The sequence below is a fragment of the Aethalodelphis obliquidens genome, unplaced genomic scaffold, assembly GCF_003676395.1.
Source record: "Aethalodelphis obliquidens isolate GAN/ISIS:26980383/991018 unplaced genomic scaffold, ASM367639v1 scaffold43, whole genome shotgun sequence".
In the NCBI taxonomy this organism is placed as follows: Eukaryota; Metazoa; Chordata; class Mammalia; order Artiodactyla; family Delphinidae; genus Aethalodelphis; species Aethalodelphis obliquidens.
The window spans coordinates 4,715,624-4,729,375 of record NW_020837987.1 but is presented as its reverse complement, the minus strand read 5'-3'; the positions used below and the strand labels follow the sequence as shown (position 1 = coordinate 4,729,375).

Sequence of the window (13,752 nt, the reverse complement as noted above, 5' to 3'; positions counted from 1 at the left end):
TGAAGTCACGAGCCTAGAGGAGAGTTTTGGTGAGACGGAGTAAATATAGTCAGAGAGAAGAGGTCCAAGAACTGGGCACCCAAATTGAGCTTCTCCATCGCCCAGTTCCCCCAGAAATGCCATCCGTCTAGGAGTGTGCCCTGTCCTGCTGCAGACCCAGGCCTAGGTCTTCCTCTGGCCCACCTCCCAGTTCCATGCAGTCGCTGCCACCTCTGGCCTCTGCAAATGGCTTTTCTCTCTCAGCCAGAATTATTTGAGATGAAGGAAAAAAGAGAGCGGCCAAAGACTGAAGAAATGAATGGTCACAGGACTTTGCAGGCAACAGCCCTGTCCACAAAGCCCTTATTTAGCCAGAGTTTTGGGGCAACTGTCAACTCTGAGATTTAACTCGGCTTCCCGTACCCAGCACAACCCTGACAGTTGCTGAACAGCATCTGGTCTACTAGAGTTTCTGAGAAACACTCCAGAGTTCCCCAGCCAAGCAGTTGACTGCACAGAACAGCACTCCCACCCCTCGATCCTGTGTTTCAGAACAGAACTTCATCCAATAGGAAGGCCAGTCTCAGTAGCCATTACCCCATCATCCACTTGCCCTATGACTCCTCAGATGACTCTAACCCAGCAGTAGCCACTGACTCCTTTTCTAGTAGGCTCTTTTTGGTGATCACAGTGGACATCTGTTCATCTGTTGTCTTTGTCTGAAACCACTACCTCTCACCCTTAGGTTTCTTCCTCTGCCTCCCTGATTGCATCAGAGATGAACACATGACCTAAGCCCGCCAAACAGGGTTCTTTCCTGGGACCCAAAGCCAGCAGGAGAAACTCAGTTTTCTGTAGTGTTAAGCTGCCTTTCAGAAAGGACAGACCCGAGGTTCAGTCCCTGGTCTCATGGAAAACAATGGAGAGTGTGACCTCCAGAGAGATGTCAGGGTGAACCTCATAGGGCCCAAGTTCCTGGGGCCAGGTCACCTCTGTCTGCAGCTGGAACACAAATCGAATCAGTTATTTCCCTTAGTGTTGATGTTGTTCTGAGCTGAGCTGTCATTTACAACTCCAAGTGTTTCCAAAAATGTTATGGATGTTCACCTGCCCACTGCCACACTGTCCTCCCCAATGTCCTCTCTCATCCACCCAAAACCCATAGGAGCAGCTGGGGTACTGAAGAGGCAGGAGGCGAGACCTCCGATGATTACCTTTTTGAAGGTTTCATCTTCTTTTTAACATTCTATAATGTACACGTCCAGCATTTTGGCCTCTCTTATTCCCAGTAGCTTCAACTATTCCAGATTTCCCAGATATTCTCAGATTTCCCCATAATATATATATATATATTTTTTGCAGACACGCAGGCTCAGCGGCCATGGCTCACGGGCCCAGCCGCTCCGCGCCACGTGGGATCTTCCCAGACCAGGGCACGAACCCGCATCCCCTGCAGCGGCAGGCGGACTCTCAACCACTGCGCCACCAGGGAAGCCCTCCCCATAATATTTTAAGTTTAACGTTGTACTTTGAAATTCCAGGGACTTGGGCTTCCCTGGTGGCGCAGTGGTTAAGAATCCGCCTGCCAATGCAGGGGACACGGGTTCGATCCCTGGTCCGGGAAGATACCACATGCCACAGAGCAACTAAACCCGTACACCACAACTACTGAGCCTGCACTCTAGAGCCCGCAAGCCACAACTACTGAGCCCACGTGCCACAACTACTGAAGCTCACGCGCCTAGAGCCTGTGCTCCGCAACAAGAGAAGCCAGTGCAATGAGAAGCCCGTGCACCGCAACAAAGAGTAGCCCCCGCTCACCACAACTAGAGAAGGCCTGCCTGCAGCAACGAAGATCCAATGCAGCCAAAAATAAATAAGTAGATAAATTAATTAAAAAAAAACTATAGAGTTTTCCAATTAAAAAAAAAGAAATTCCAGTTATGTGGATTTTCTGTTAGCAGAAAACTAGGTTCCTATCTGGAGGACCATAACTCACAGTAGCTAAGGAGAGAAAATGCAAAAAAGGAGTAGCTCAAAGGCAAGCCATTATTAACTGAAAGCCATTCATCACCCAACTACTAACATGGGTACTTTACTACTCCCACCAGTTTACTGTGTGCAGAGCTCTGTGCTAAATTCTCTCCCACATAACCTTCATAGCAGCCCCATGAGGGATATCCTGTTGTCCTCCCCACTTAAGACAGGTTAAGAAATCTGAAAATAGCCGTTCTGCTACTAAGTAGAGAATTAACTCAAGGTTGCCCCATTCCTGAGCCCAGCTCTTAATCACAACCCTGTCCTGCCTGCCACTTCCTGACTCTTCAGCCTTGGGAAGAAGGTACAGGGAAAGTGGAGGAGCAGGCAATCCCCTCCTGCCCTCCCCATTATCCCAGTTCTAACATCAAGTAGGCCTTTGTGGTATTAAATCTGATTGACAGGGTAGAATTTTACAAGTGGAAATGGCCAAGAATGACATCTCCAACGGAAAGGACAGCAGCATGGGCAAAGACAGAGGTAGGAGAATACAACCACTGGATTAACACTGGTCCCCTTGGAGTGGATCTAAGGATCTGTGTGGGGCAGTAGAGAGAAACTCACCAGGAAAGGTGCAGTGTGTGGAAGGGATCGGACATTGGAGTGTGGGGTGGCCTCTCTAACCAAATCTTGGGGGAGTGGAGTGGGGCCTGTAATTTGGAAAAATAGTAACTTAAGGTAATTTTATGTTGACAAACGTTAAACGTGTTTTCTACCACCATCACCACAATCGGCACCACATGCTGTGCTAAGCCCCGTCTGCAAACCGCACGGTATAGGGTTCAGAATCCAGGGGAAGTGAAGCTCTCGGAGGGCTACCTGCACCCAGGCCAAGGGCTGACAATCACAACCGAAAGAAAACCTGGCTCAGAAAGTTCAACAGACTCTGCTCCAGTCAGTCAGGCACCTTCAAGTGCCCTCAGCAAAATAGTATGAGCCGGCAGAGGAGTGGATTGAAGGGTAGACTTAAGTCAGGCCTCAGTTCACGGCCGCTGGACAGGGGTCAGGCAGGACCTGGAGACCAGGGGATCACCAGGACAAGGGCAAAGGGAGGTTCGGGGACAGGGCGACGGCCGGAGGCTGAAGGAGGTCGGGTGTGGGGCGATACACGCCGACGGATTTTCGCGAGCTGCTCCGGGGAGGCGCACCCACCGAGGGTGCTGAGTCACGCTGACCAGGAAAGGGCAAGAAATCGCGGTTCGCCGGAGATACGGGGATCTCCTGGCACTGGGCCCACTCTCCGGAGGTGCGGCGCGCATGCGTCTACGCGCAGGGAAAGCGGGATCAGCTCAGGTAGTGAGGAGGTACGCACGCGTCTGCGTGTGGGCTCGCACGTCCGGGGGGTGCAAGTGTGCGCATGTCCCCGAGCCGGGACGGGATAGGGGGGCAGACCGCGGAAGTCGCAGACGCCTCTACCCGCACGTCTGAGGTGGACGTGTGCGCACAAGTGCGCATACTCCGGGTTGGGGCGGACTGCGCGTGCGCAGACTAGGAGACCCGCGGACGGGGGAGCCAGCGCCCCCAGGAGGGTCGGAGCTCGTACTGCGTGCTTCGTGCTGTTCGCCTATTCGGCCGAGTATTATCGCTTCGGGATGTCGCCACACACTTTTCCCTTTGAATCCACTGTTAGGTTTTTAAAAAGAATTTCCCCACCGCACATGGGCATGAGTTTCCAGCAGAAGAGAAAACTCTGTACTTAGTTGAGCTACAGAGCCCTACCCGCAGCTCCTAGCGTCAGTCCCTCCTTGCAGCTCTAGTACAAACACTGATCATGGTGTATTCTTTCAGCCCGACGAGAGAACCGGTTTATTTTAAGGCTAGTTCTATTTTTCGCCCTGTATTAGAATTTGCCTCTGGCCTTAGCAACACCTCGTTTCGTCTGGCTTGTCTTGAGTTGCTTCGAGCTGTTCTGCACCCTGCACATGTGGCCATGAAGGAGACTCGCTCCTTGCTCTACTGAGGCCTTGGTTCAGGTGAGAGAGAAACATACAAACACACATTCCAGCGGAGTGCTAAGTGCTGTAGTGAAAAGCAAAGCTGGGGGGAGGCTGGGCTCTGGCCCAACAGAACTGGAGAGGCCCAGGCAGGTGGGCACTGGGTGGGGGGTGGGGGTGGGAGGCCTCCTTGAGGTAGCAGGGGTGTATGGGACACCCTGGGGCCTGAGAAGGAAAGGCAGCAGCTAGGGGAGGACCAGGTTGATGGCAGTGGAGATGTAAGAACATGGTGGAATTTAAATGTGCTTGCAGATGCACTTGTAGGACTTGCTGCTTAAGTGAATGAGGAGAGTAAAGACGATCAAGAATGTCTGCCTGTGCGCTGGGTGGATGAATAGTGGCACCTCTTACCAAGATTGGGAAAGAAGGGGTTGTCTTCCCTCAAAGACTGAGTTTTACGGTCACAGACTGCATCTTCTGTGCAGCCCTGGCTCCCATCCTAGCAAGGGCCTCCCCCCTAGGTGACAATAGTAAATGTTGAAATGAATGACACTCCTGAAGCAATCCTTCCTCCTCACCTAGGTCCACATCCCCAACTCAGTCCCAATATAAGCCACATCCAGTCCGCCTCACAGACAAGCAGAGGCCTGTGCCCAGCCAGCAGACCTCTGTGGAATCATAAGTGCAGCTGTTTGTGTTACTTGCAGGAGCCTGTCCCTGGAGGTTCCTCAGACTCCCATGCACATATGGTTGGCAGCCTGACAGTCATGTTGTCCACATACATGGCTTTTTGGTAATTGAAGAGCCATCTCCAGATCAGGAAGCAGATCACAAGAGGGGTCACACAGAGCACAGAGGAACATCCTTTCACAGCACCATGGCTGGAATGCAGTGTTTCAGCTACGCTCCTAGAGCTGGACGCCCCAGTCTCCCAGCATCCCCTGGTGGAAAAAGAGGGGCACCGTCCTCATAAGGACCTCACCTACCTGTGTGTCGTCCTCCATTTCTCGGCTGAGCTAAAGCCTCCAAGGACCTTCTTGGGGCTCCGGTGAACATCTGTTCTGCTTCCATCCCCACCCACCTGGCATGGAGCTGGGGCTACGGGACTCCTGTCTCCACCACTGTTGTGAATCAGAAGTCAGGGAACGGCACCAGGTACTAGTGTTAAATGGGAACACGTTTGAATAAAATGTGTTTTTCTGTCTAGCATTTTAATGTGTCTTCCAGTGTCTTCCTTAGCATACCCACGCAACATGGCTGTTCCTAAGCAGCCTTGTCCTGAGGTGCACTTAGAAGGCTCTAGGACTAAGTCCTCATGCTCAGCTTTTAGGCATCTCAGCAGAAAGAAGCCTGAGTGGTACTTGTACGGGTAGGTTATATATTAATGCTCACTTACTCCATTATCCTAAGTTCATGAAAAAAGTTTCAATCAAATGCTGTCTTGCTGTAAATGAAAATGAGCTGAAATTCCCCTGTAACCCACCTTTTGTGGTTCCCATTTTGCAATCTTTCCATCTCCATTAGCAGGATGGCATCAGCCAGTGAGACTAGTCCTTCTTGCCCCTGTGAGGCAGGGTCTGTCTGCCACATAGTGGGTCCCTGGCAGAACTGGGGGAGATCATCCCTGCATCTGCTCCTGGAAAGGCTGGCTGGGCAGCTCACAAGCGCCCATGTTTGGTGGAATGTGTGTGTTGGCATATCACAACCCAAGGAGAGAGTCTGCATCCTTCCAGGTGACCTCCTTCACCACGACATTGGCTCTGCCCACACAGAGACCTCTTCCAGCTTTGGCCTTCAGGAAGCTAACAGGAGAGGTGTGGTAGGTTGTCCTGCTTTCTGCCCACCCACCCCAGCTCATCCTAATACCCCCAGTGGTATTACCCTTGCAAGGGCTCAGAATCAGACGACAGGCCGACCTAAACGTACTTGGGTGCAGCTTTTCAAAGTAATGAACCAGACAGGGCTGCTGACATGGTATCTGCTGCAGTTCATTTTCAACAGAGATACAAAAATTATTAAATGTATATTTTAATAAAGCCAATAGTTATTTTACTTATAGGAGCTTTAAAAGTAAGATACAAAATGTAGAGTTCCAGTTTGGAAGCGCTGTAACTAGTCACACGAGCAACGCAGCCACGCCTGGCCACACAAAGGACACACACACACACACGCACACACATGCGCTTTGGCGAGACCCCTCTGCCGAGCGCAGCACCTGGAATTACCAGTATTCAGAGCAAGGCGGTGCTGAGAACACAGCACCTACAAGGAGACCACACAAACAGCTTCACACAGTCTCATAGCCCATGGAGATGCAATCACAAAATGTCTTCCTTACTTGAGAAAAACAGACTGGAAAGTGACAATTAGCAATGTTGATGTCACCTGCGCTGGAGCATCAAGGACTGACCTCTGTCCAGGATGAGGTCTTTGGGGAGGCACTATTAAAACAAGAGTACTTCAGTATAACAGAACTTGAAACACAGGGTACTGTAGACACATTACTGAAGGAAATAGAAAGCTATCTAACAAGTAAAACAGCCACGGACAACTTCAACAGTGATTAGTGCACACACGGTGACAGCTAACACAGACAAGAGCCACGCAGGGTTGGCGCAAAGCACGTGCCTGAAAAGTCTATGTACAAAATAGTTCTCTGTAAACATGGTGAGGTGACTGTTCAGAACCCACGGTGAAAGGATCATGAGTACAGGCAGCAATGGCATCCGCACACAGCACAAAAGACAACACCCGAGGCCTGGAAACAGCCTGGCAACACAGTACTAAAAATTCAGATGGCTGGGCTCAGACACCCTAAGGGTCCTCTATAATTAGTGTGTATACGACATATATATATATATATTCTTTTTGGTATTTTTAAATATAAATTTACTTATATCCATAGAAAAATGAGAACATAACTGTGTTATTACAATCTTTGCTGGAAAAGCTTATATGGAGTTAGAAAGAATAAACCATTTATTAGTAGTTAACATATATTAAAATGGTTTAATGATTTAAGAAAATATAAAAAAAATATTAATACTGTCAAACTTTCATACCAGAAAATATTATGGATTTTTCTCAATTAGACTTTTTCAAAGATGAAATATGAAACTTTTAAATAAGTTTTATATAAAGAACTTCTGTAACCTCAATTAATATACAGTGGGGTATGCCTAGTCTATATAGATATATTTATTATTTCTCAATTTAAGCACCATTCAATTCTTCTGGATCCATTCTGGCTGGAAAAATATCCCTAAATCCACAGGATGGTATCTATTTAATAGCACGTTAACTGAAAATGAGGTTTGTTTTTTTTTTTTAAAGAAAAAACTTTTAAATTAATTCCTATCAACATCCTAATTGGTTTGTCTTGAGCCAGCTCACAATGTTACTGCAATTTCAAGTGTCTCTCTGCAGCCCCTGACCACACCTCCACGTTTGAGACTGTGTCGAAGCCTCTGGCCACGTGTGGAAGGACCTGAGGGCTGAAGGTGTAGCTTCATCCTGCAGGCGGACAGCAACCAGCTGGCTCATCTCCACGCACCATAAGGGCTATGTCTCCGACATGATTTATGATCCTGCTTTTGTAAATCTGGCAGAGGCTGCACCCCCTGGGTGCTGCTGTGGGGTGGCAAGGGGCTGTCCACCTACAGAAAACCCAGGTGATTGCTTCTGATCACAAATATTCTATACTTTGCCCAGTTCGTATAAGCTTAAATAAAGATAGTGTTGAACAAACCTCCAGCCACTCTATTTGTTATCTTAAAATATTCAATGCATTTTAGGCAGGAGATGTTTTAACTAAAAACCTATATGAAAAATAGCTATAAAATACAGTGATTGGTGTGTGTGGTCAGTCATCACTCAGTGTGTTAAGGAGGGGGAAGGGGAGGGTTTCAGAAGAATGGTCAGTTTTGCTCTCAGCCTTCAGGCCTGAGGCCTCCCCAACACACACAGTGGGACTACAAACTTAAGAGAGCTGTGTTTCTCAAAGTGTGGCCTGTGGCCCACCTGCATCAGAATCACCAGAGGTGCTTATTAAACTCGAAGATCCCCCAGCATCTCCCTGAGGAGGGTCAGAAAACTCCATCTTCAGCTGGCCCTCCAGGCGTCTGATGCCTCCAAAGTTTTGAGAAGCCAGGCCTTAAAGGCTTGGAGTTGCCAACCACCCCCATCCCCAAGGATCCCTGCCTGGGACAGGGGTGCACTGGTCCTCTGGGGGGCTGGTGCCAGCTAGTTAGCCCTGGGGTGGGGACACTGGCCCCAATAGCTCTGAGCAGGCAGGCAGGCTGGTCCTGGGTCAGTACTGGGGCAAGTAGGCTGGCCTGCGCTCAGCCTTCCCGGGGAAGGCCTTGAAGCCCTTGGGCGCTGCCTTGTGTGCCGGTGGGGGTGCGGGCTGCGGCGGGGTCTGCACGTAGGTGAAGGAGGCGGCGCTGCAGTCGCTGGTAGCGGCCCACACTGGGGACTGCAGCATCTGCATGGTGTCATTCCACTGGCTGCCAGGGCTGGCAACTGCATAGAGTGGTGCACTTGGGCCAGGCAGGGTGCTGGGCAGCGGGGAAGGGTGTTGCCAGGGGGCTTTGGGTGGCCACGTTTTGGTTTTGTTATCCTGAGAGACAGAAGAGGGTTCTTAGTGGCATTTCTGGCAACTGATCATCTTTTCCCACCTCCCCAGATCTCTGGTCCTTATACCCACTGAGAAAACAGGGTGAGAGCCCCAGCCCTCCCCACAGTTCTGGAGCAGCACGTCTAACAGAACTCGCAACATTTCAGACAGAAATGTTCTATGTCTGCGCCATCTAGTACAGTAGCTGCTCACCGCACATGGCCAGTGCAACTGAAGAACTCGATCTTTCTTTATATTTAAGTAATTTCAATTTAAGTAGCTACATGTGGCTAATGGCTGTCATGTTAGACAGCACAGCCCCAGAACTTCCTCTACATGTGGCTCTGAGTCAGCTGAGATGGCTAATCATTTAGACAAAAATCACAGGAAGAAAGTTGTTCACCACAAAGAACCCCTCATATCTTTGAGGCCCTCTTAAAAGTTAAGCTTTGGAACCTTACTCATGGTCTGTACCCATAAAGCCAGCCCTCTGTGGAGAGAGCAGGGCCCACAATACCTGGTTCACGTCCTCCACTGTGGTAAGAAGAGGCGGTGAGGGCAGCGTGCTGGTCTCCTGCTCTCCACTGCTGTGCTTCCTGAAAGAACCAAGAGCTCAGTGCAGTGGTCACCTGGCTTCCCGTCCAGCTTCTCTCTAGAGGACACCCTAGCCACTTGGCTCAGGTGTCTTCAGGCACTGGTTCTAGGTGGGGAGGCCTTGGGGCCACCGCATGCAGGGGACTAAGGTGGGTCACCGTGGAGTGGCGCACTCAGCAGGCCGTCACAGGGCTGGGCTGGGGCAGAGGTGGCGGGCATGAAGACTGGCACTGGCTGTTTCAGCTGCTGAGTCCACCAGCTCCAGCCTTTTGTTAATTTATTCAACACATACAGACTGATTGTTTACCATACACTGGGGATAGGTGACAAAAACAAAACAAAAGGCTGTTAGTTTTACTACTAACATGAAAAAATTTCTGTTATTATGTTGAATGAAAGAGGCAGGCATAGCAGGCAGAGAGCCAAGTAAACCAGTCTATCAGCGCTGCTGCGTGCAGACAGCAGCCTCTGCAGAGGTGGTGCTACAAGTGCCTTTCTAGACGTCCAGTCAGCCTCTCTTTCTTGTGCCTAAAACAGAAGCCTTCAGATCTCTCCAAGGCTCAGTCCTGCTCTTCCCACAGTCCTCCGTGCCTCAGTCCACGGCACCCTCTTTCACACACATGCTCAGGCCAAAAACTTGCGTCTCACCCTTGATTCTTCTCTCTCTCACATACCCCACTGACAATTTCTCACCAGTTGCTCTAACATTTTGTTCAGCTTTCTGCTCATCAGAGGCCTCCCTGACTGCCATTCAGAACACAGAAAATCCACCTTTCCCCTCATTCTCTGCCCTCATACCCTACTTTATTTTTCTTCATAGCACCTACTCCAAACTGACATATTTGGGATTTTTTTTATCGGCCTTCCTTCAATCGAATATCAGTTTCATGAGGAAGGGGACTTTGATTTGTTTGCCGCTGTATCACCAGTGCCTGGTACATGATGGGTGCTACTGAATAAATGAAGGTGTCCCTCCCCCGCCCAAATTCAAATGCTAAAGCCCTAACTTCCAGTACCTCAGAATGTGACTGTATTTAGAGATAAGCTGTTTAAACAACTAATTAAGCTAAAATGAAGTCATTAGGGTGAGCTCCAACCCAATATGACTAGTGTCCTTATAATAAGAGAAGATTAGGACACAGACACACAGAGAGAAGACCATGTGAGGATACAGGGAAAAGACGGCCACCTGCAAGCAAAGGAGAGAGGCCTCAGAAGAAATCAACCCTGCTGACACCTTGATCTCAAGACTTCTAGCCTCCAGAACTACGAGAAAATAAATTCTTGTCGTTAAGTCCCCAGTCTGTGTTTCTTTGATATGGTTGCCCTAGCAAACAAATACAGTGTTTGTGAGAATTAAGTGAGAAAATGTACATGAATGCTTAACCCAGGGCCTGGCACAAAGAATGCACCCTAGCTTGTATCAGCAATCACTGTCATCACCACCGTAACTGCTCTGTGCATCCTACTCTGTGTGACTCAGGTACCCTTCCATCTTTATCTACCTGCTCCCCATTGCTCATCCAATGAAGCCTGACCCTGTGACACGAGGGCCATGCTACGTGGCCTCCCTGTCCCCTCCACAGCATGACTTCTGATGCCCTGGCGACCGTGCATGCTCTCTATTCCTGCCCATGTCCTTTAGAACGCCACCTCTGGGCCTCTGCTTCCTCACACCCACAACAGTCTCTGCATTTCTTTCTAAACAAATTCTTCTCTTATTTCAGGGCCCATTTTAATTTTTGTGACTACTTGTGAAAACTTCAGATCTGAATATACTATGTAACTATTTTTTTCAACTTTGAAATACCATTCAGGGGTCATTTTATCCAGTTCCACCTTTGACAAAGAAATAGAGGGTCAGAGAGGGCCAGGCCCAAGTTCGGAGGTGCAAAGCCTGTTGGAGAGTCCAGTTAGAACTTGGTTGTCCTGGTCCTGCTCCTCCCACGGAAAGGGCTGCCTCCGGTAAGGCACAGACCAGCATCAGCAGACCTGGTTCTCCACAATACTCCCTGCCTGTCATACTGGTATTGTGGGCTACCACTTGCATGAGGCTGTTCTACCAGCAAAAACTCAACCCAACTTTAAGTCACCACACAAGCTTCGGCAAGACAGTACTGGAAGAGGCCCTCTGCCTCTTTCACGCACGGGTGACTGGGAGTGATGGGGCTACTGAACTTTGTAAGAGGAATAGCTGTGGTTCACATTTACAGACCCCTCTGTTCTTTGGTTTAAAATTTCTTCATACCTTCTCTGCTTGACAGCAGCAACGAGGTCAGGACCTGAAAACATGGAGAACAAGCTGTCCCCATTGGCGGAGGACGTCTCGTCACTCGAGCTGGCCGAATCTCCCTGAGCACCCGACCAGCCGCTGTGCAGGCCATCCCTGAAAGCCAAAGAGAGGAGCTGGTTCTGGGCCTCCTGAAGCCAGCCTGGACACTGGCTGGACAGCCCGAGGCCAGCCCTCACCCCCACCCCGGCCCTAAAACAACAGTCTTTTCCCTGTACTCATCTCACAACCCAAGAGTGGTCTCTTGTCTCTCTCCTTCTTCTAAAAACTCCTCAGAAGCCTGTGGTTTATAGATGAAATTCATTTTAGACCAAACAAAAAGCTGAGATGGTCTTTAGCTGTGCAGTTATTAACCAGGTAGCAGAAAGAGATGTAAAAAAAAATCAGTCCTCAGATGTCTTTATGATGAAAATCCACAGTTCTCTCAATACACTGAACTGAAAACCTTTGGTTTTTGTAGGCTACAAGGATCACATTCCATAAATGATACAGGTTTCATAGCCATGCTCATTTCAGCTAAAGACCGTGTTAAACATGCAATTACTTCACAAACACCACCAAATAAGATCCTTGTCTAGAGCAGAAGAGCCTGTCTCAAAAATCACCAATTTATATCAATGGTGTCTTCATAGGGACACAACATGCCACTTGGCATCCTACAGTCAGTCACAAAACTCTGACCCCCTGAGAATTTGACCATGTGCCACTCTCTCACGTGGGGGCCTAGAAATGAACTGCCTGATAAGGGTGCACAAAGGCCCCATGGGGAACACCCAGGTCCCAAACTCAGCTTCCCTCCCACATCCAGCACTCACCCTTCTGCAAAGAACTCTGGGAAAGGCCAGGTCCGATGGGCATCATCCATGGGTGGCCAATGGCCCCGGGGGTTGCCAGGGCGGCGACCGTGTTGGACTTGCCGCTTCTGCTGCATTGCTTGGCTCACTCCTGCCACATAGCGTGCAAACTCGGGGTCTGAACCCACTGTGTTAAGACAAAGGGATAAACAAGATTTGGGGTCAAACTGGCCTCTTTGTTTTCTTCCCTACCTTCTGAGGATGTCTTGGTGACACACACAGTGAAAAGTGGTGACGGGCTACCAGGCTTGTGGCCCAGAGAGGGCTGCAGGATTTGCCCTGCAGTCTGCTGTGGTGAGATGGGGATTTCAGTACATGGGTCTGAAGATGGGGTATGGTGTGTGCATAGGGACTGTCAGGAAGGGGCATGCCTAGGACTGGGGCAGGCTGAATGTGCACAAAGACAAAACAAAGAGAGAACAAAAAGGTTTGCTTTAGCCATGACTAAATTTTAAAGACAAATGCTAGTTATGTTAAAACTTCCCAGGGACTTCCCTGGCAGTCCAGTGGTTAAGACTTCGCCTTCCAATGCAGGGGGTGCGGGTTCAACCCCTGGTCAGGGAGTTAAAATCCCACATGCCTTGGGGCCAAAAAAACCAAAACATAAAACAGAAGCAATACTGTAACAAATTCAATAAAGACTTTAAAAATGGTCCACATCCAAAAAAAAAACCCAAAACAAAACAAAACAAAAAAACTTTCCAGTGTGTGGTGCTACATACTTAACAACTAAGAAAATCAGATGATGACTTCAGCCAAGAAATAAGCTGAAGGTTATAAAAGCATCAGGGTCAGATGGAGAATATCTGCCCTTCCCCCTTGGGCTCAACTCTGATCCAGTATTTTCCTGGCTATTGAAGGCAGACCTGCTAATTCAGTTTGAAGATAATAAGAGTGGTAACGAATAAGATAAAATTTTAAAATGCATTAAGAGGTAGATGGAAACGTACTGGACAGAACTGAGTAAGGATGTGCAGGGCAGTACAAGTAGGAGGAAAAACAGCATAGGAGAAATTCAGAGAAAGTCAAACAAAAAGATATGGTAGGAAAACATCTATAGGTCACAAACTGAATAGGACTCAGCAGTGTATACTTTTTAGCTTCAAGTTGGGAAAGACACTAGGGCTCAATCCCACTCTTAGCTTTTTCTCTCAGGGAGCTGCCATGTGTGCACTGCACAAAGATGCCCACACCGGGTAGAGCAGGGGCTGTGTGTGCCTGTCCAGAGGGGGCACTCTGTTCTAGCTGCCCCTGCCTGAGAGGGTGCCTTCTGTAATTCATCCATCCAGAATGACCTTTCTTAATTTGAAAAAAGGGCTACGTAGACCTTATGCCCTTGGAGTGGAAGCTACATTAAGAACTTGAAGATCAGAAAGGCACATCCAGAAGGAAAAGCTAGTAGGATTCCTAGGCTAAAGACATAAAGGCTGTTCAGGCCTCAATAGAGAT

The 13,752-nt window shown here is 49.0% G+C and overlaps 1 protein-coding gene across 4 annotated transcripts in view; it reads right to left on the bottom strand.

Annotated features, from left to right (window-relative positions):
* Positions 1 to 5,922: 5,922 nt before the first annotated feature.
* GARRE1 (granule associated Rac and RHOG effector 1) overlaps positions 5,923 to 13,752 on the bottom strand; it is an 82,367-nt gene continuing 74,537 nt past the window's right edge. For 3 of the 4 annotated variants that reach the window (XM_027079364.1, XM_027079363.1, XM_027079366.1), the window contains exons 11-14: positions 12,265 to 12,430; positions 11,408 to 11,545; positions 9,083 to 9,161; positions 5,923 to 8,568 (exon numbers count right to left, since the gene is read on the bottom strand). In XM_027079364.1, coding sequence (XP_026935165.1) covers positions 8,260 to 8,568; positions 9,083 to 9,161; positions 11,408 to 11,545; positions 12,265 to 12,430 — 692 coding nt within the window. In that variant the 3' untranslated portion in view covers positions 5,923 to 8,259. The other variant, XM_027079365.1, reaches the window with a different exon arrangement.